We start from the raw sequence: 19,469 nt of genomic DNA on the forward strand, positions 1-19,469 counted from the left end.
CCAAAGGAATTCATCCAAACATATGCTTTCATTTTGAAAGCTTCACTACAAGCTTTGATGCCAGAGAACAACATCGCCTTCTGTTGCCCTTTGATTTTCCTCAGCACAGCGACTTGCTTCCCTTTATCTCTCAGCTTGTCTAAAAATGACTACCACAAGCAGACAGAGTGAGATGAGTGATTCAGACTAATGAAAGACTCACTAAAAGTTTAGGGAAATAAATAATACACAACACTGTCATTGAAGAATTTTATGAAATAATATAACTATAAAGCATTATTAAGATTGATCCCTACAGCAGGACTAGATTGTGGTATTTTTATTGTAATGGTTCATTTATGGTTTATTTATTTCTGATCGCATATGTTTTGACTTTGTGGCGAGGCTGTTCTCTCAACAATTGATTCCATGGTCAAGATTGAACTTTCCTTGTTTTTGTGTTTCAGGAGGGCACATCCAAGTTCGCCAACATTGACAACAGGATCAACAACAAATATTTTAATCGGGTAGGTAGAGTGGAAAGAAAGACTTGTGTGAAATGATGGAGGTTTAGCTTTTAAGGAGACAGTGTTGTTTGTGGAAGGTCACATGGTTGACCATTAAGAAATGAACTCTCTAACAATCTGCTAAAAACCAAAGACTGTTGATGCAAAGGTCAGCAGCACCCAGGTGTATATGGCTGAAATATTGCAAATAAGTGTCTTTAAACACTCAGCTTTGCTCAGTTTAACATTTGTAAATTATTCTCAGTGGAGTGTCAGATCACCAAGACATATCAGAAATAAGAAATGACCTCAACCTTTGTCGTTGAGGTAAAGCATCAGATCTTAAAGCACATTAATAAAGAAACTTTTTACACTAACTTTACAGCCCACGCCTAGTGTGCATACTAATTGTTTTAGCCTGAAGGGTTATACACCACCACAGGCCTTTATGGGAGACCTTGGGACATTTATGAATGATGTAAGACCCTGCAAAAGTGTCATTAGTATTGTAAAAGTTAGGGGACAAAATGTGATATATCTTTTGAAAAGTGTTCTGTGTTTAAAATTGCAAGGAGATGTAGTTGAAGGGCCTGTCATGGATATTCAATATAGGTTTGGTATGTCACACGCATGAAAGACATTATTGCTAAAAACATGAATAGTTTTTAAAATCACAGTTTTTCTACAAAAGAGTACATTCAATCATTGATACTGATGTCACTTCTGTTAAGAGGGGGGTGTTTGAGAGGTTTGATGGAGGGCATGCAGCGGTGGACTGGAACAGAGGGCTGTCGTGTGTGAATCCTGAGCCATTGTTTGAAAAATAGCTGCAGGCCGCCACTTTGTAATCTTTCGTTGGGCGGGCTCGTGACAAAGTCAATAGAAACCTCTGGGGAACTGATGAAACACTTGCCTTTTCTTTTCTTTTTTTACAGTCTAATGCCCAGGGCACAGTGCCCTACCTGGGCATCTTCCTCACTGACCTCACCATGCTGGACACTGCGGTCAAAGACAGGCTGGATGTAAGTTGCTCCTATCTCTACCAAAGGGAAAGCTGGTCATAAAGTTGCTCAGTATTTTACAATTATCAAACTGACCTAACACATCCTGTCACTCCCTTCACAGAACGGCTACATCAACTTTGACAAAAGGAGAAGGGTGAGTGATGCAATCGGTGTGAGAGATAAAAGGTTGAGCTGATGCTCTTGACTAATGTTCTGTTTCTGCAAAATCATTAAAAAGTCACGTGACCCTGTGAAAAAAAGAAGAGATGCATGGCATAATCTTTTAGATAAAGCGTAATATATTGAAAAGAGGTAAAATAATATTGGAGGGAGAGTGGAAAGGGCCTTGTGGTGCAGAAACAAAAAAAAAACTAGCACTGTAATACCAGGTTAGCCAACATAGGTCATTTTGTTTTATTATGTAACCTTTAGGTGATTCTTTGTTAACAGGAGTTTGAGGTTTTGGCTCAAATCCGTCTCCTGCAGTCTTCCTGCAAAAACTGTGTGTTCACCAGTGACGAGGCCTTCACTCAGTGGTATCAGAGCGTCCCTACACTAACAGAGGAGCAGAGGTACATATATATACATGTATATTCTGTATAAAGAAAATTCATTTGTATGACATGTTACATATATTTGATCTTGTTGATATTGTAATTCAGTTACAGGCTGTCCAGTGAAATTGAAGCCCCTGGTGAGCCCAGCCCCCGTGGCCTTACTCCCACAGTCATCATCACACAGTGCCAAGAGTAAGCTATACTGACTGCTCTCACACACATAAAACAGACAAATTACCATTATACCACACATACATTTGTTGTGCTTTTGATCCCTTTTTCTGGCATTTTTCTGATTCATTTTAAAAATAAGATTGATTAATCACTAATAATAAAAGCACTACTTTCAACCCTAATTTGAAAAAAAATTCTCGTGTTTTTCAGCCTGAGTAACTCTCGGAGCAGCCTGACGGGTGACAGTGACAGCCTCTTTGACTTTCCCTCCCCTGTCAATCATCTCCTCTCAAAACTCACAAAGGTAATACAGTTTGATTTGTGCTTAAAGGCCAATTTGTATTAGCTTGTTTCACAGACATATTCAGAAACAACTCTTTTATTTTGCCTAAATCTGCTAAAAAGCTTTGTACTGAACTTGGAAGTTATACTAGAAAAACCCTTTGATTATCATCTGCCCCGTTGCTGTTTTTCTGATTGCAGCATATGAGATCTCCGTCTGTGTCCTGTCTGGATGTTGACACGTCGTCTTCAACCATTGAATCCATCCCTGCCACGTTGACCCCAACCACTCCCACAAAATCACACCGCCGATCAGTCTCCTGCGGCAACAACCCCACGTACAACATCCAAGGGTCGGGGCCTGACATGCAAATCATCAGGATACGGATGGACCTGCACGATGGAAACTTATACCGAAGCATACTGGTACTTTTTCAAGCTATTTTATTAACGGCTGTAATGAGAAAAGCTCTGGTCCCGAATTATCTGCGACATGCTGCACTTACGGCCTTTCTTCTTATCTGCGAGGATCCCGTAATGATAGTCATCAGGATCAGATCCTTGGCTTCAATGGAGCCAGGATATCAATTAGTGCAAATCAAGCTGTCCCAGACTCATTGTTATCCTCCTCGCTCCCCTCAGGTCACCAGCAATGACAAGACACCCACCGTCATCAGCTCTGCCTTAGAGAAGCACAATCAGGACCCCAAACAGACGTCCAGATATGAGCTGATCCAACTTCTGCCTGAAGGAAAAGGTATAGACACACGTGACTCCAGTGCAACAAACAAAAAACACTTATAAGAAATGCAAATTGTATTTTTCACTTTTAAGAGTATCAGAATCAGAATTCCTTCATTCAGGGATATTGACATTATTACCACAGCAGAAGTATAATAAGTGTAACTGAGTAAAGTAAAGAGAATAGACTTGCATGTTAAGAAAATAACAAAGTAGGCAAAAGTTATTAATAATAAAAAACACAATAAGTAAAAAACTAAAAGCAGATAAGTACACCATGGTCAAAATAACTAAGGAGCAGTATGTATATGTTTAAAAGGGACAATACAAAATTAAAGAGGTATCTGGCACTGTGGTAGGTGGTCTACTTTGACACAAACTGAGTTCATCTTGATAATTGTATTTCTACTTCTGCTATCTATAACTTTGGTTAACTTTTGGTTTTTGGTGTAGCGCAGCAGCAGCTTTGGAGAAGCTTTATTGAACCCTGTCATATGTATTCATGTATTCCTCTCTCTTCTTCTCTGAACACAGAGCTGGTCATCCCTGCTACAGGAAATGTCTTCTATGCCATGACATCATCTAGTGTTGACTTCCTTTTGAGGAGGAAAGGCGGGAACACTCCTCTGGGCTCATCGCCGCTCAGCACCGAGACGAGCGCCACGTTTCCTCGAATCAAAGCCAAGGGGAGGAGACTGGTCCGGACACTATTTTGACATCAGACTTTCCTCAACCCAACCTTGTCCACAGTGACGGGGTTTTCTCCTCACAAACAGTAAATGTGGCCTTTCACACATGCCTTTCCCTCATGCTCCTACATAGCTTTTTCTACCAAAACACCAAGACCAGGACCACGTCTGAATCTGCTGCTGAAGAACTGTCCGTTTCCTCTTCTCCACACAGTATGCATAACTTTACACCAAGAGAAAGAGCAATGGAAGCCTTTATCTGAGTGCTTTTGGTGCTGGCTCTAGATTCCCAGTCAGGGACACTTGATGCATATTTTTCATTCCATCTCAATGAATAAGATCTGTTTTAATTGCTTATATCCGCAATCCGGAAATTCCCTTGTTGTTGCGTGCCTCAGTTGTGAGCGAAGCTTCGAAATGTAAAAACCTGAGATGCTGATGAAGGGTTAAGGAGAGAGTGTTTATTTGGGAAGAAGCATGAGGAAATCTAAATATACAGAGCCTGTCAGACGAGTTCTTGGTGAAGAGCACACATGAGGAGAGCCCAAAGACATAGTGAGAGTGCACTGGAGCTTGACAAATGAGACCTATATATGTTTTGTACATATTTATATATTTTGTACGTCTGAATGATGTCAACATCGTGTTTACACTGGCGAGGAGCTTCAGGTCCATGTGTCCGAATTGTCTAAAAGAAAAGATGCATCAAATACCTGCAAGATTTTAAATTTTTAGTCATACAGATGTTTATTTAAACATAAACTTGAAGCTGCATTAATCAATCAAAAATTATTTATTTTTTATTTGAAAGGAGCTGCTTGTTTTGACTAACCTAAAAATAATGATTGACTACAGCTATGTAACACGTTTTGTCCTGTTTAAGCAACATTTGGAGGGTTTGCAGAACACAGAAAGTTCCTTCATGGTGATTCTCACAGCTGTCATCAACCCTGTTTCAGCAGCAGCTGTTGGGTGAAGCCCCTGAATGCCACCTGTCGACAGCAGACACACACAGTTAGAGATTTGCTGGTGAAACAATGTCAGCTAACGAGAAAGATATCTTTTCTCAAGAGTTGTTTTAGACAAAACCACCCCTTAAAGGAGAGTGATAAGCACTTGTGTTATCAGTCTGACGGTAATACAACTCCAGATAAACACTTCCTCTTCAGCTTGTTGCATAATTAGGCAGCTGTTTGGCAACTTTATAAGCTGTCATAGCTTGTTTAAAAAAATCTTCTGACCTCTAGTGGCCAAAACATTGATTATTGCAGCTTTAAAAAACAACCTCGCAGCACTTTTAAAGCTTGTGGCTGTGCTTCAGTTCCTCACTGCTGTACCAAAACCATGAGGAAGGCACTAAGGAAAATCTGATCTCCCTTCATAGGTTTTACAGGTCTTACATTATCAACAGTGCATAATGTAATTCATGCACATTCGTACCCAGCTCTGCAGCTTCACTACTGTTTACATACAGTACAAAGCCTCATGTTATAAATTAACCTGTTACCTTCCATGTAGGTTTGAAACACGTGTGACCTCTGGCTGTATCTGCTCAGTGCTTGTGAGGCCTCCTTACAGGCTGAGGCTTGAGCATAGCGGACCAGGGAGAGGATTCTGGGTAATAATGGATGACGTGTACTAGCATGATACTATGCTACTGATTGTTTTAGTGCCTTTCTCCACAGGATACTCATCTTTCCCGTGTTTGATTTAGAATGTATACAGTGTACGTGAAGGAATCGCAGTCACCTCAGTGCTGTGCAGTTTCACATCAAAGCTATTTATGCACTACATGCAGGATGTCTTATTTTTGTGGTAATAAATTTACTTTTCTATGAATTTCAATGCGTCTGACTGATTTGCTGTAAAACATCCCACGTTCAATACAGACATATATTTTTTAATGCTGCTCAGTATCCCATGAATATAAGTAAAGCTGCCTGTATACGTCAAATACACACCTTATTTATTTTCTAATGGAAAAGGTAAACAAGCTAAATTAATGTACAATCAAATAATACTCTGTTTTAGATTCTTTATTCAGATTCAAGCCAGCAACTCCACCTTCAAGCATAATCAAGGAATGTATGATACAACTATAAAATCTAAGACACAAAAAAAAGAGTTCTGGATATGTCAGAAAAGCACATTAGAAATTCATAAACAGTTATAACCAACCTAGTTAATAATACGAGCATTCGTGAAACACAAAGTATTAAAGCATTCCTTAAACCTGAAGGTTGTCAGTATCTGTAGTTGAATTATTTGTAAAACATCACTTTCTGCTGAATGTAACAATTAATAATACCAAATTGTTGAAAAATGTGAAATTATATTTTCAACCTGCAAAGCTTGAGAATCCCTGAGAACATTCCCACAAATCATTTAAGGCGAATAGAGAAAACAATCATCAAAAAGTTTTAATTTATGGAGGTAGCTCATATCTACCGTTTACCACAATGTCTCTTCAGTTTCTGTTAAAAGAGCTCACAGCATTGTTTAAGACCCTTGATCAAAATGCATTAATTTAAAGTAGCACTTTGAGGTTTTTTTTTAATTATTATTAACACTGAATTTCCCATAAAGCCCTCTGCTTCCTGTCATATGTGTCCTCCTCCAGCATTGTTCTGTATGCTTTTAGTCTGAAGAGGAGGATGCAACAGCCCTTAATAACATCCAATGATCATTTGGAAGTCAAATTGCTTTGGGTACCAAAAACCTTAATCCGCCTCTTACTTTGAGTGATGCAGTCCCACATGAACTCACCATTTCCTGCCAAATGTGGATAAGTTTCAGCCCTCCAATTTTAGAAAAGATCATTAATTTAATTCAATTTAATCAAATATGAAAAGAAACATGTGCAAACATTTCACCTAAAAACCCACATGCCGGTTATTATCTTATGCATGTTGTTCCTCTCCTCAGGCCCAGGTATCCGATCATGCTCTAGCAGCGAGTCAACACTGACCCGTTGCTCCTCCACAGCCCTGGCACTGCAGCGCCGCCGTCCTGTAGGCCTTCCACACCACGGGGTCCTGCAGACACACCGTGCCGCCGCCCCGCTTCTCCTCCGCCTGGTTCCGGTTGATGTCTCCCACACACACCCATCCCCCTCCGGACCCCGCCCCCCCCGCCGTGGGGCTGACGGCCCACTTAGAGTGGTCCTGGCTGTTCTTGAAGTCGAACGTCTGCCCCGGGTGGATGAGCTTGATGTCCAAGACCTTCCATCCCAGCGAGCAGTCGGAGGGGAGGATGCCTGTGGAGCGAATCCAGAACTGGACCAGGAGATCTGACTGGAGGCTGGGGGCCACCCAGGAGTGGTACAGGTCTGCAGAGAGGCAGGATGGAAAAGAACAGGTTTTTATTATCTTAAAGGTCTCCTATTATACCGTTTTTCATCAATATATTATAGGTCTCAGATATATACAAACATGTCTCTGAAGTGTTCAGCTCGAAAGCCGTGTTACCTTGGTTGGTGATTGGCTAATGGTTACACAAGCCAAAAAATCATTATGACATAAAGTGGCCAAAATCTGATCGGCTCATTTTCAGCCAGGTTTTTATATAAATGGATCAGGACAAAAAGTGAGGGAATCTTTTTTCCTGAAACTTTCAGAATCTCTTTACACAGAGGAGACACATGTTTATGTATAAAACACATGGAAAAAGTGGATTTTGCACAATAGGTGACCTTTAAACAGTCATGCTGTGTCATAAAAAGTTTAATGTGTTTAATGTTTAATGTGTTAATAAAGTAAAAAGGAAGAACTTTTTTCATTAATGAGAACATATCATGCTCACATTGGCCAGTTTATACCTGTAAATAAACTCAAAGTTAAAGCTGACAGATACTTTAGAACTTATTTTATCTCTCCAAAGTCGTACCGTTGTCAAAAGAAGCTCCTTTGGCAAAGCTGATGAAGTTGGTGCCAGCCTTTGAGGTCAGAGTCACGCTGCGATTGGATACAGGTTTGATGTGTGGAAAGATGTGAACAGAAGGATGTTTCTTCGCACAGAGATCAGCCAGAGCGGGCACGAGGGACGCCAAGGACTCTGGGACGTCGCAGTCGTACACATTAGGCTGATTGATCTGAAGCTGCTCTCCTGCGGTGCAAAACAAATTAGATTTCAGGCGAACGCTGCTAACGGCACTGTAGGCCCTTTACTTGTTAGGTACAGTAAATGAACAGCACTATCCTGGTGAAGTTGGTACAGAGGGGTATACATTACTTGCACTGCTACACTGTGCACAGACACATATATCTAATTATAGATACTGAAAAATAAATTAAAAAATCATTCATGTAAAATTGGAGTAATTTGGATGTTTATAATTGCTCTTCTTGTCCCTACTCTCTTTCAACCATTCTTGATGCAAATCTCCTTTTTTTTTTAAACAAAGGAGTATTAAAATAAGCACATTGTTCTTTATTTCACTTAAACAATGCACATTTTCTCTCTAACCATTATTATTGATTAACCAATCCATTACATAATAGACTGCTTTATCATCAGAGGCCTAGACCCATTGTTTATTCTATAATTAAATAGTCAGTTAATATAAAAACCTCTAGAGAGTCCAAGGTGACGCTTGCTTAGAGGAATTATTTAAATGAATTATAAATTCTGCACAACAGTCATGATGGTCCATTATACTTTTAGAATTTGCTGCAGGCCAATAAAAAAAATGGACCACGGCCCCCGGGCCATAGTTTGGACATCCCTGATAGGGCCACCATGAGTTTGACGGTTTGGGATTGACATTCATGAACCCTTAATTCATGAAACATAATACGTTTTTTCGAACTTACATTTTCAATTAATCCAATACAATGTTTGCCAAAATATTCTCAAAACGGCTTACATTTCTTTTGTTTACAGCTGCTCTTTTTGTTAAATTACTATGAAGATTAGCATGGTAAATATATTTCATGCTAAACATCAGCATGTTAGCTCGTTGACATCGAGCCAAACTACAGCCTCACACAGACTCTAACATGGTGGTTGTGCTGCCTTAAAATAAGTCCTTTTAATCAACTATTCAAATCGTTGTTGATGCAGATTAGATCAATTGACTTATACGCTCTTTGATTCAGCTCTAACTGGTAAACATAAGTACCTGTACAAATCAAATCAGTAATTAGGCTTATTAAATCATTATCAAGCACATTTTTCTGACCACATACTGGTCTAACACATTGGAGAGGTCGTATTTGTGAACTTGGTGAACAGTATTTTAGTGATAAACTAAACTAAATCTCAGTTTCACCTCATTAATGTGCAGATTCCTGCTTCAAGGTGCTTTAAAAATGAAACGTGACACCTTCTGTATGCATGTCACCCAGGACACGGTCACGCTCTCAGCTCCTCAGCTAGAGAGGCCGAATATTTGATAGAGCAAATATATGCCGCAGTGTCAGGGCCAATATCTCTATGGTAACATACTTCAATCTAATTAAATTACCCCAGGCACTGCCATAGCAACGGTGCCAACTTGTGAGTCTGCCAGGGATCTGCACAGGCAGCGCGGTGACACGGTGGTGACACCTGTTTACGCTGATTATCCTAGATCTGCATTATCCTGTTGTTGTTGTGTCAATACCTGACTGGATTATAAAGCACCCCCAAGAGAATAATGACTTAAGAAATCCCTTTTGAAATGAGAGAGAATGACATGAAAGGACTATGAAATAATTAAGGAAGAATATTCTTGGTAAAGCCTTATAAACAACAATTACACCCTCATGGGAAACTAAGACTAAAACGTATTGAAACTTATTTACACCAAGCTGCTCTTGAAGGCCGGGTAATGCTCTTATCAACATTTAGAGAAAGTCTCAGATAGATTGTACATGATTATAGGTTTAATATAAGCGTCTTTGAGCACTAGGAAAAGCGCTATAAAAATTAAATGTATTATTATGACTATTTTAATATGTTTTGTCTTTATGGAAGAACTGCTATTATATTGGCAGGGGATTACATGATCGGCTGATGTGATAACTTGAATGTAATTTTAATAAAAACGTAGAATGTATCAGACACCCAATCTATCAGTCTAATCTTATTTGTTCTCTTGCAGACTTTGCTTACAAAATATCATCATTTAAGAAGCTACAAGATTGGGTATTTGTTATATATTTTGCATAGAAAAGGATAGTTCTCACCAATGTAGATTTGATGGATAGGAGTTTCTCAAATGAATTCATTCTTAAAACTACTCATTAATATATAATAGCAGATAGAAGGCGGATAATTAATCGTTATTCGCTCCCAGCTCTCATACTGTTATTGTGATTTAATACCATCATCCCTACTGTTAAGTGCATTGTATACCATCTTTGCCTGTGCTATCCAGCCTCATGGCAGGACTCCAGTCTTACCGATGGTCTGGAAGCGCTCGAGCGGGTAGGTAACGCAGATGAAGTTCTGCCCGTTGATCACACCGCTAGGAGGGTAAGAAAACGTTCCCGCCTTCCGTACAGGGGGGAAATGAGGGGTGCTGTGGACCAACCAGAAGCCCTGATTTTTATCCAGCAGGACAAAACCTGAGGAACAAACATATTAAAATGATCAACAAAAAACTTCAAGGTCTTCCCTCCAGGTGGTTGATACCCAAACCAAAACTAACTAAACTGAATTATGCTCATATATCTCATAACTCTCGAATAACAGGCCAGGATGCTGCAGTTAAAGGTGATAATTATCTGTAGCTTCATCACTACCAGTGAGTCCTTTCACATTGTCCTTTTTTACATTGCATACTCAAGCAATGAAATTATTTGGGCACTAAACATGAGTTGGGCTGCTTTAAATCTAAATCTAATCCAAGTCTCTGTCAGGAGTTCTGTTTTAGTGTTTTTGACCAACTAGATAAGCATTTGTTTTTATTTGTATTTCCCCATACTTCCATACAAGAAGTAAGGCTGTAATGACATAGGAATCTAAGGTGTGTAACAAAGCTTCAATTTAAGAAATCTTAACAAATATACAGTGTTGCGATAGGCTTTGAAATGTTTCTTTGACAGAGCTATAGTCCTTACACACTTGTCCATATTTGCTGATTTTGAGTATAAAGTCAAATCACTTGCAGCATATATGAACTATTCATGTAATGGAGCTGGGCCACTCTGGAGTTCACCTTTTGTGTGACCCCCTTTACTCCCACTGTTGTCAACCCATCTGTCACCAAGGTCCTCGGATGGCTTCTGGTCATTGTAAAGGATGTATGCTACCTCTGTGTTCTGTGGAGGGAGAGTTTTTTTTTAGGAACATTTAAGAATGTTATTCCTGGGTACATTCCAAACACACACATCTGTTAAACGAAATAAAACAGCATAACAATGTTAAGATAAGTAAGGTATACAATCATTTGTTTTGTACGATCATGCAAACTACGATATTATCTTTCCACAGCTGTTAGCAGACACAGACTGCATATAAATAAACAACTCTCAGTTCTCATTCTCAGTTTCCAGGTTTGATCTAATTTTGTCAAGTCATGGCACACTCATAGCATTGCGGTGGTGGCGAAGTCCATAGGGACTTGGCTTGGCAACTGGAAGGTCGCCAGTTCAAGTCCCGGAAAGACCAAGTGCTACCGAGGTGTCCCTGAGCTAGGCACCGTTCCCTACACTACTCCCCAGGTGCCGTACATAATGGCAGCCCACTGCTCCTAACACTAGGATGGGTCAAATGCAGAGAAACCATTTTGTTACATAGTTCCTACGTAATGACAATAAGTTTAATCTTCTTCTTCATCTTCACAATAAGTTGAATCTTCAAGATTTCTATCAAACTAAGAATTCTTAGGTCTACCGTTAAACATTAAAAGCAGCAAAAAACGACATTTTAAACAAGTGTTTACTACTGATATTGCTTGAGCTGAATATAGTTATATTGTGGAAATTCAAGAAAGGTATGTGCAAAGAAATGTAACATTGAGAGTAAGGTTTAAAACCACTATGCTATACTTTATATGACTGTCAGTTTTAGAATAAATAAAATCTATCAAACAAATACTGGGATGAATTTGTACTTTTAATGGGTATCATTTGCATTTTAAAGAGCTTTTAAATAACATGTACAGTCCTATCTGTCATTACAAAAATTAGACTTTGGAATTGCCATTTGACAATGATCATACATATTAAAAACATGAATAATAAGGAAGTGAAAACTGTTTAATAACTCAGTGTCACATGTATGCTGACTCCAGCTCTCAGTAAAACAAAGCTTCAGTTAGACTAAGTATTTGTTCCAGTTTCAATACAGATAAAAAGACGCCTGATGGAAACAGACCTCTCCTTGTGAGTAGAGTTGTCCGACGGTCCTGCCCAGAGCGCCCGTGGTGTCGTTCACTGTCCCCTTCCCGTTAGTCCAGCCTTCACTCCCTTTGTCCAGCAGTAAATACATCTCACCCTTGTGGGGAGATTTTTTGCCATGTTCTTTAGGCAGCTTGTACAAATAGAACCTGACACAGAGAACGAGACACAAGAAAATATATAGATGAAACAGCTTGACATTAAACTGATATGCAAATGCTGGTTTAATCTAGAAAGCTTTCTTATGACACGTGCATTTAGGTGTTTAGTGTATTTGCAGAGGCTTGTCTTGTGCAGCACTCAGTGATTTACCAATCCACAGCATCTCCTTTGTCGTTGTAGCAGGTGATTGGGGAGGTGTCGCCCCCTGAAGGCACACAGAAGATCAGCAGGGACAGGAACAGAAGCATCTGAGAATACAAAATAGACTTATAATAGTCATTACAGTTAATACTGTTCATACCGTAAATATGTTTTTACAATAATTGTGTATTAACCCCTGTAACTGGGTTCTAAATTGCTGCATTACTTTGGCTAAAGGAGTTTTCCCCCTGTTAACAACACATATTTTAAACTATGGAGATACTATGTGCCTCATTCCAAAATTGAGGAAGTACTCTGGTATAAAACTTTATAACGGTACCAATACAACAGTGAAGATATTACAAATTAACATTTACATTCGAAGTTATACTTCAATTTAATTTCAAACCTTTATTTAACCAGATTGGTCCCATTGAGATCATAGTAGGGCTGTGCGATTATGGCAAAAATCATAATCACGATTATTTTGGTCAATAATTGATATCACGATTATTAAATACGATTATTCATTGACTTTGAAAACATCCATTTATTGAACTTTAAAACAAATTAAAATAATAATTTGAACAGTATCTGTTTAACTGTTGATTACCCTGAACGTATAATTCAACTGAAAAACCAATAAATAAAATAAATGATAAATGATGTATATTCACATTTAAATAAATAATATCAAAATAATAAATACCAATAAAAAAATATATATATAATTTGGAGCGCACTTCAACAAGCTACTAAACATATATAAATATGATAAATAAATTAGACTATAAAATAAATTAGATCAAATATGTTGCAGTGCACTGTCACAACCTAGCAAAGCAAAATAATCGTTTTTTTCGATTATGTTGTTTTTGTAATTGTGGGAGGCCAAAATCGTAATTGCGATTAAAAAACGATTAATTGCACAGCCCTAGATCATAGATCTCTTTTTCAAGGGAGACCTGCAGCAATTAGGTTCCATATGAAACATAAAACAACATAAAACAATAAAGGACATCATACAACATATTTACAGGCTACATTTACATACTTATCGACATTTACAAGTAGCCATAGTTTCAAAGAGCATTTCACTTAGACTAGCTTTAAAAACATGCAGAGGAATGAAATTGCTCAGTTTCAATTCTTGCTGAAGATTGTTCCAAGCAAGTGGAGCTGCGCACATAAAAGCTGTCTTACCTAAGACAGTCCTTGCTCTTGGCACATCTAACAAGACTACGTCATGCGATAGATACAAGTACAAATATAATTGAAGCACTTTAATGCTACTTTAAGTTCACCAGTTGGATACTTAAGGAATGCACCATTTCAGCATATTAGCTGGTGAAAGGGGGGGCTATCTATTTGAAATACTACATAAAAGCATATTCTCTAATAATACTGCGTTTATTTGTTGACTGTATTTAGTATCAATAACGTGAAGCATCAAAGTAAATACATATATCAAATACATGTAGTGGAGTGAAAAGTATATTACTCCTCCTATGACAGACCTTAGTGACCTTAGTAACTTATTAATAAATATCATACTGAGTTTAAAATCTGAAGGGGGAGTATAACGTAAATCAGAGCAAGTCGCAGTCTTTGAGCTTGGTACTAAACACGGTAGGAAAATAAAGTTTAATTTAACCACTTCTACTCACCTTTAGCTGAGCGTCTTTGTCCTCATGCATGTCCTCAATGTGTTACTATCGTGTTTTTTGCACAAACTTGTAGCTACTGTAGTTCCACATTTCTGAGCAGGTTTCATTTTTGTCCACATCCTTGTTTAGGCAAAAAAAGAAAAAATGGGATGAGACAGTGACGTCATTAAACCGACAGGCTTCTTGAACTACACACAAGACACATCAACTAAGAAGTGTTAACTCTTAAGAGAATCAAGTTTACGAAACTACGATTGACAAAAAAACATTATTTATTTTAGATTGAAATGCTAGTCACTTCCTTGTCCAAGCCTTTAAATCTATAAACGTCCTTGGTTTCAGTGAAGTGCTCGGTGACGTCACTAAATGGGCGGGGCTGAGTAGAAAAAGTGGTCATAGCTAAATTATTTAGCAAATAAACACAAAAAGAAAAATAAAGAAAGAAAGTACAACCCTTGAATGCCGAGTAATATTAAGACATTATGTTTTTTTATTAACTTTTTAAGATTTTATTTACTTTCTCATAAAACTTTTTAGCCAACTTGAATTTTAAAGTTGATTTTATTTTATTTAATCTAAAAGAGCATGGTACTTAAAAATATTTGAGAACTGTAACCATTATCATTCCCAGTTAAAGAGACATTTACTGTCTTTAATCCCTTTATATGTCTCTGCATTGTGGATAAGCCTAGGAAACTCTGTATGCATAGACAGTAAACCTCCACGCTAAAGTTAGATGTATCTGAGGTTTTATAGACCTAAACACTTCGAAATCTGTTTGAGTGAAATACCCCATCACCACACTAAAAGGAGCTCTCAATCAACCATCTAAAATGAAAAAAAACACATGCTGATCTGGCAAAGGCCTCACAAGAAAAATTGTAGTGTATTGACCAATCCTACTCCATTTTAAAATTTGACCGTGAATGTAGTTAGTTTCTTCCTGTTTGACTCTTTCACAATTGTGTGTGGTTATTTTTTTGTTAGGTGGCATTTTAATTGTTCTCCTCCTTTTTCCACTTTATTTGACTTGATGTCTGGAGCACAGGCTCATAAAAGCAGGTTGCTTGAGTTTTATTAAGACATACATTCTGACCTTTGACCTTACATAAGAAATTCAAGTGGATCAAGTGAATGGGATCTGGCCCTTCCTACATCCAGGACATGGTTAAACCATACACCCCAGCACGTGCACTCCGCTCTGCATCAGGCAAACGGCTCGCTGCACCCGCACTGCGAGGGGGACCCAAGTTCCCATCAGCAAAAACACGTCGGTTTGCTATCCTGGCTCCAAAATGGTGGAATGAGCTCCCCATTGACATCAGGACAGCAGAAAGCTTACACATCTTCCGGCGCAGACTAAAAACTCATCTCTTTCGACTCCACTTCGAGCAATAAAATTACTAACAAAGCACTTATATACTAATAAAGGACTGGCTTATCTAAAGCTAGTTGAGTAGCACTTGAAATGTTTTGGCTCTATGAAACCTGATGTACTTATATGATTCTGTCCTCTTCAAGTTTGTATCTTCTTGGTCGAATGCACTTATTGTAAGTCGCTTTGGATAAAAGCGTCAGCTAAATGCAATGTCATGTAACTTGAATAGGGTTACACCTTTCAATGTGGATTTCAAGTATCAGTGTTGATCAGTGTTGCTATAACATCTCTATATGTGTGTTCAATTTGAGGAAGTGACAGAGCATTCTGCTGTCACCGCTACCGTCACTGGTGCAGAGCGATCAGGACTTCCTCAGAAACATTTCGCTCTAAGCTGAGTGGACGAAACCCAAATTAGAGAAGGTCAAAGTAGACCACTTCTGGCTGCTGACACAGTGTGGCATTGGATTATTACGTGTAGTATTGAAGTCATATCAGACAAGTTTTACAAGTTAATATTCATGAAAATAAACCTATTAAATGTGTATATCTCATTTTTGTCTTTAGATCTTCAATAAAAATGACAACATTAAGGAACTTCGAGATAACACCTGCTTTCAGTTAATCCATTCTGTGAGATATTAACACCCTTATCTCTTCCTCATTTGTTCTATAATAGCTACCTGTTTTTTTTCTATGTGAATGTTTGATTTACGCCCTACAGGATGTTTAAAAAAGATTAGACCATATCACAAGTTTGTGGGAATGTGACATAGCAAGGGAATGAATAACGAGGAAATTATTGAACATGTTTTTTCACATCCTTGTTCGTGGCACTGCTTAAATGCCTGCAAATACAGGCTTACAGGCAATTACTGTGTGTTTTATATGTGAAATAATGATAGCATTAGAGTGTGTTAAATCTCCTTTTCTCCTGACAACATTTTAGACAAATGTAATAAATGGATAAATGCAAATGACTCTGCTAGACATTCTGTTTATTTCCTGGAGCACAATCATCCATATACAGTCAAGCACAGTTTAGCCTTGAAGCTATCTCCTCAACACTGTCCATGGTGTGTTTAATGCCAACTGTACAAATAGGGAAAAACAATTGAGATCAGTCGAGTGCCTCCTCCACATTAAGAACAGCAACACACACAAAGTCCTCCAACCACTCATCGCAGACACTCAATAAAATAAAAATGTTGGCAAGATAAGAAGGAATCTCTTCTGGTCCTTTTTACCAGGAAAGAAAGCAATAGCTAACAAGCAGTAAACTTAACAATCTTATCATAACATCCCTCAAGTTACGTTAAAAGCTCTGTTGCTCAAACATTAGCGTTCCTTGCTACTTTCTCAACAGCTTTAACACTGAACAACAATTTCAAGGGGCATACAAAGCATCATCGGGGTCGACAAAAAATACTTGTTTTAACAGAAATCAGACAAAAAAAGCGACAACACTGTGCGGCTGCACTACAGCCCTACAGTTTTTTCGGTCTCAGGTTTGTAGCAGGCCAGGTAGTTCAGTCCTCTGCTCGTCCATGCGTCCCCCCTGGACCCTCAGCAGCAGGGAGAAAAAATCCTCATCATCCATTGGACCGGGAGCTCTGCTGCGCTGATCCTCCAGCCTGCCCTGGGCCTGAGGTTGGAAAATAAGTAGGAAAATAAATGCCAGAACTAATGTTTAAATATTTTCAAATCATGATAAAAGCATTGAATCAAACTATTTACAAATTACTCACTTGTGTCGAGAGAATCATATTATAGAGATCCTCTTTGGGCACGGGCACAGGCACTGGTGCAGGCGCTGGCCTTCTTGCAAAAGAGAGTTGCCTAATGCTGCCCCTGAAACTTCTGCCTTTTGATTTTGGTGGCTGAGACTTTTCGAGCTGGGCCCTCTGGTCATCGAGCCGGCGAGCTTGAGCGGTGGCCACCAGATCAAAAAACTCCTCTTTCTGAAGTGAAGTCATGGAGGAAAACACAACTGTGGATAAAAGTGAGAGAAAAGCTTTGATGGTCAGATGGTGGAAAACATTAAGTTGTCAAGAGAGACATAGAAACATGAGGGTGAGTATACGTATGTAGTTTCATGTTGTTTTATCTCAAACAACAGGAGTCAGCATTTGAAACAATGCAATGGCTGCACCCATCTTATCACTGTAACACTGTAAAGCAAAATAGGGCTTTTCAAAGCACACTCCCACCTCTGTGTGCTGGCCTGTTGGCGTTGGGCTCAGAGTGGCACCTCCTCCTCATCCCAGTCTCCAGCCTGAAGGAGCAGCGCTGGTCATTGAGGCGTCTCCCCTCCTGAAGGGTAAAGAGCAGCTCGTACAGTGCCTCTGGGAAGTCGGGGGTTAACCTGTGAGCCTGAGAAAACACAGGTAGGAAGAAGAGAAAGCAAGAAGGAGGGAGTAAGGGTTTCTCAGTTAGCATCACAAACTGTTTGTTGGCAAAGCAAATGTAATCCTTCAACTCCTACGTACTCCCACATGCTCTGTAACAAAATGACACATGCTGTTTCCACCATGGGTTTTTCTCTAAATGTCAAGAACGTGATAAACAAATACATGCTTACAATTACTATAAAGGTAATCTCAGGGCCTATAATGAAGTCAAAGTAAAATAATAAAAACATAAAAACCTTTGTTGGATCCTCCTCTTGGTTTTGTGTCCCTTCACGTTGTTTTACAGAAGAATTTAACCTGTTTACGTCCACTTGAGGGTCATTCTGTGTGACCTTTTCATGCTCTTTGTCACTTGGTTTCTCCGGTATTTTATAACTCCTCATCACCACATGTGTCTGCCCTTCACTCTCAATCTCACCCCTGTTTTGTCCATCATTCATGTTATTTGGTTTTCCCTCTTTAGTCACAACAACCCCTCCAGTCTGGTCTTCCTCTCTGTTGGTTTGTTGTTTTTCGGGGATCTGCTGTTCCAAACACATTTTACTTGCTGTCTTTTTTTCGTTATTGCCAGCTTCGTTGTGTTCCTCTTCCTCTTTCAGAATCGACTCTCCGCTGCGGCTCTGAAGGATGACAGCAGAACTACTCGCTGCCCCTTTGTCAACAACACTTTCAGTCATGTCTTCCTCTTCGGTGATGACAAGACGTTCCAGCAGCCCCTCTTCAGCCATTTCAACTTTGGATGTTTGTGCAGTCTATTAATCTCACTGTCAACCCTTGACAAGAAGATACACATAAACAGGGGTTAGGTTAAAGACTTTGAGGACCCCATTGTTAATACTGCAACCAAACCTGTTAAAATACTTGGAATAGAGAAATGAAAACTGAAGCTGTGTCTTTTCCTTGCACAGAAATGTATGAGGAACCAGTTTGGCAAGTTGTAGCATGTTGACTACAGATGTTTAAGCCGAAAATCCAATAAGTATATTCCTGTGTGATTTAGCCTGATAACATGATTACATGAAATCAAAACTTCTTGTTGTCGATTCATTTCTGTTTGAAATGTTGCCAAAGGTAATTCTTGTTGTTTTGTCTGAAAAGTAGCCTTTCGGCAAATAAATTCAGTAAATTCATTCTTACCTTTGTATTTTAAACTTTTCTCTTCAAAGCATCATCTCCTGAAGTCCCCAGAGACGGACCACAGCATGTTTGGCTTGATTCTGCCTCGTTAATAACTTTAAACAAGAAAATAAACTTGCTTAGAAGAGTTTCGCATGTCGAAGTGACAAGCTCTCACCCTTTCTGTCTGCCGCGCTACCTTCTCTCTCGTCTCCTCTCTTCCTGTTCCTCTTACCACAGCCCACCCTTATTTACTCGGCCCGTATCTGACACGCCATGCTATTGTGAAATAAAGGTGTCAAACGCAGGAGGAACCCAGGTCATGCATTTGATGAGGC

At 39.0% G+C, this 19,469-nt stretch overlaps 3 protein-coding genes across 4 annotated transcripts in view; 1 reads left to right on the forward strand and 2 right to left on the reverse strand.

Annotated features, from left to right (window-relative positions):
• rgl2 (ral guanine nucleotide dissociation stimulator-like 2) overlaps positions 1–5,777 on the forward strand; it is a 28,394-nt gene extending 22,617 nt beyond the window's left edge. For both annotated transcript variants that reach the window (XM_034112648.1, XM_034112649.1), the window contains 9 exons: positions 447–506; positions 1,421–1,507; positions 1,611–1,643; positions 1,940–2,061; positions 2,152–2,238; positions 2,431–2,524; positions 2,704–2,928; positions 3,145–3,259; positions 3,778–5,777. In XM_034112648.1, coding sequence (XP_033968539.1) covers positions 447–506; positions 1,421–1,507; positions 1,611–1,643; positions 1,940–2,061; positions 2,152–2,238; positions 2,431–2,524; positions 2,704–2,928; positions 3,145–3,259; positions 3,778–3,959 — 1,005 coding nt within the window. In that variant the 3' untranslated portion in view covers positions 3,960–5,777. The remainder of the gene's footprint in view (positions 1–446; positions 507–1,420; positions 1,508–1,610; positions 1,644–1,939; positions 2,062–2,151; positions 2,239–2,430; positions 2,525–2,703; positions 2,929–3,144; positions 3,260–3,777) is intronic.
• A 175-nt stretch (positions 5,778–5,952) lies between these two features.
• On the reverse strand, positions 5,953–14,467 carry dnase2 (deoxyribonuclease II, lysosomal). Its single transcript, XM_034112659.1, has 7 exons — positions 14,227–14,467; positions 12,569–12,666; positions 12,234–12,405; positions 11,074–11,176; positions 10,316–10,480; positions 7,818–8,036; positions 5,953–7,260 (listed from the first exon to the last, which is right to left on the reverse strand). Exons 1-7 carry the CDS (start codon positions 14,254–14,256, stop codon positions 6,890–6,892), a joined length of 1,158 nt encoding a protein of 385 aa, XP_033968550.1. The 5' UTR covers positions 14,257–14,467; the 3' UTR covers positions 5,953–6,889.
• A 2,114-nt stretch (positions 14,468–16,581) lies between these two features.
• On the reverse strand, positions 16,582–19,373 carry LOC117500566 (G-protein-signaling modulator 1). Its single transcript, XM_034153463.1, has 5 exons — positions 19,153–19,373; positions 18,252–18,788; positions 17,815–17,977; positions 17,353–17,594; positions 16,582–17,249 (listed from the first exon to the last, which is right to left on the reverse strand). Exons 2-5 carry the CDS (start codon positions 18,741–18,743, stop codon positions 17,109–17,111), a joined length of 1,038 nt encoding a protein of 345 aa, XP_034009354.1. The 5' UTR covers positions 18,744–18,788; positions 19,153–19,373; the 3' UTR covers positions 16,582–17,108.
• Between the last annotated feature and the right edge of the window lie 96 nt (positions 19,374–19,469).

This window comes from Trematomus bernacchii, unplaced genomic scaffold (assembly GCF_902827165.1).
Source record: "Trematomus bernacchii unplaced genomic scaffold, fTreBer1.1, whole genome shotgun sequence".
NCBI classification, from domain to species: domain Eukaryota; kingdom Metazoa; phylum Chordata; class Actinopteri; order Perciformes; family Nototheniidae; genus Trematomus; species Trematomus bernacchii.

What these genes read in the sequence shown, in the direction of transcription:
- dnase2 (XM_034112659.1), bottom strand. Translation starts at nt 14,256, where the DNA reads ATGCATGAGGACAAAGACGCTCAGCTAAAG. An exon ending in AAAGGAGATGCTGTGGATTG is followed by an intron (nt 12,406 to 12,568) that starts GTAAATCACTGA and finishes TCTCTGTGTCAG; the next exon opens with GTTCTATTTGTACAAGCTGC. An exon ending in CGAGCGCTTCCAGACCATCG is followed by an intron (nt 8,037 to 10,315) that starts GTAAGACTGGAG and finishes TTTGCACCGCAG; the next exon opens with GAGAGCAGCTTCAGATCAAT.
- LOC117500566 (XM_034153463.1), bottom strand. Translation starts at nt 18,743, where the DNA reads ATGGCTGAAGAGGGGCTGCTGGAACGTCTTGTCATCACCGAAGAGGAA. An exon ending in AAGAGGAGGATCCAACAAAG is followed by an intron (nt 17,978 to 18,251) that starts GTTTTTATGTTT and finishes GTGTTTTCTCAG; the next exon opens with GCTCACAGGTTAACCCCCGA. An exon ending in CAACAGGCCAGCACACAGAG is followed by an intron (nt 17,595 to 17,814) that starts GTGGGAGTGTGC and finishes TTTTATCCACAG; the next exon opens with TTGTGTTTTCCTCCATGACT.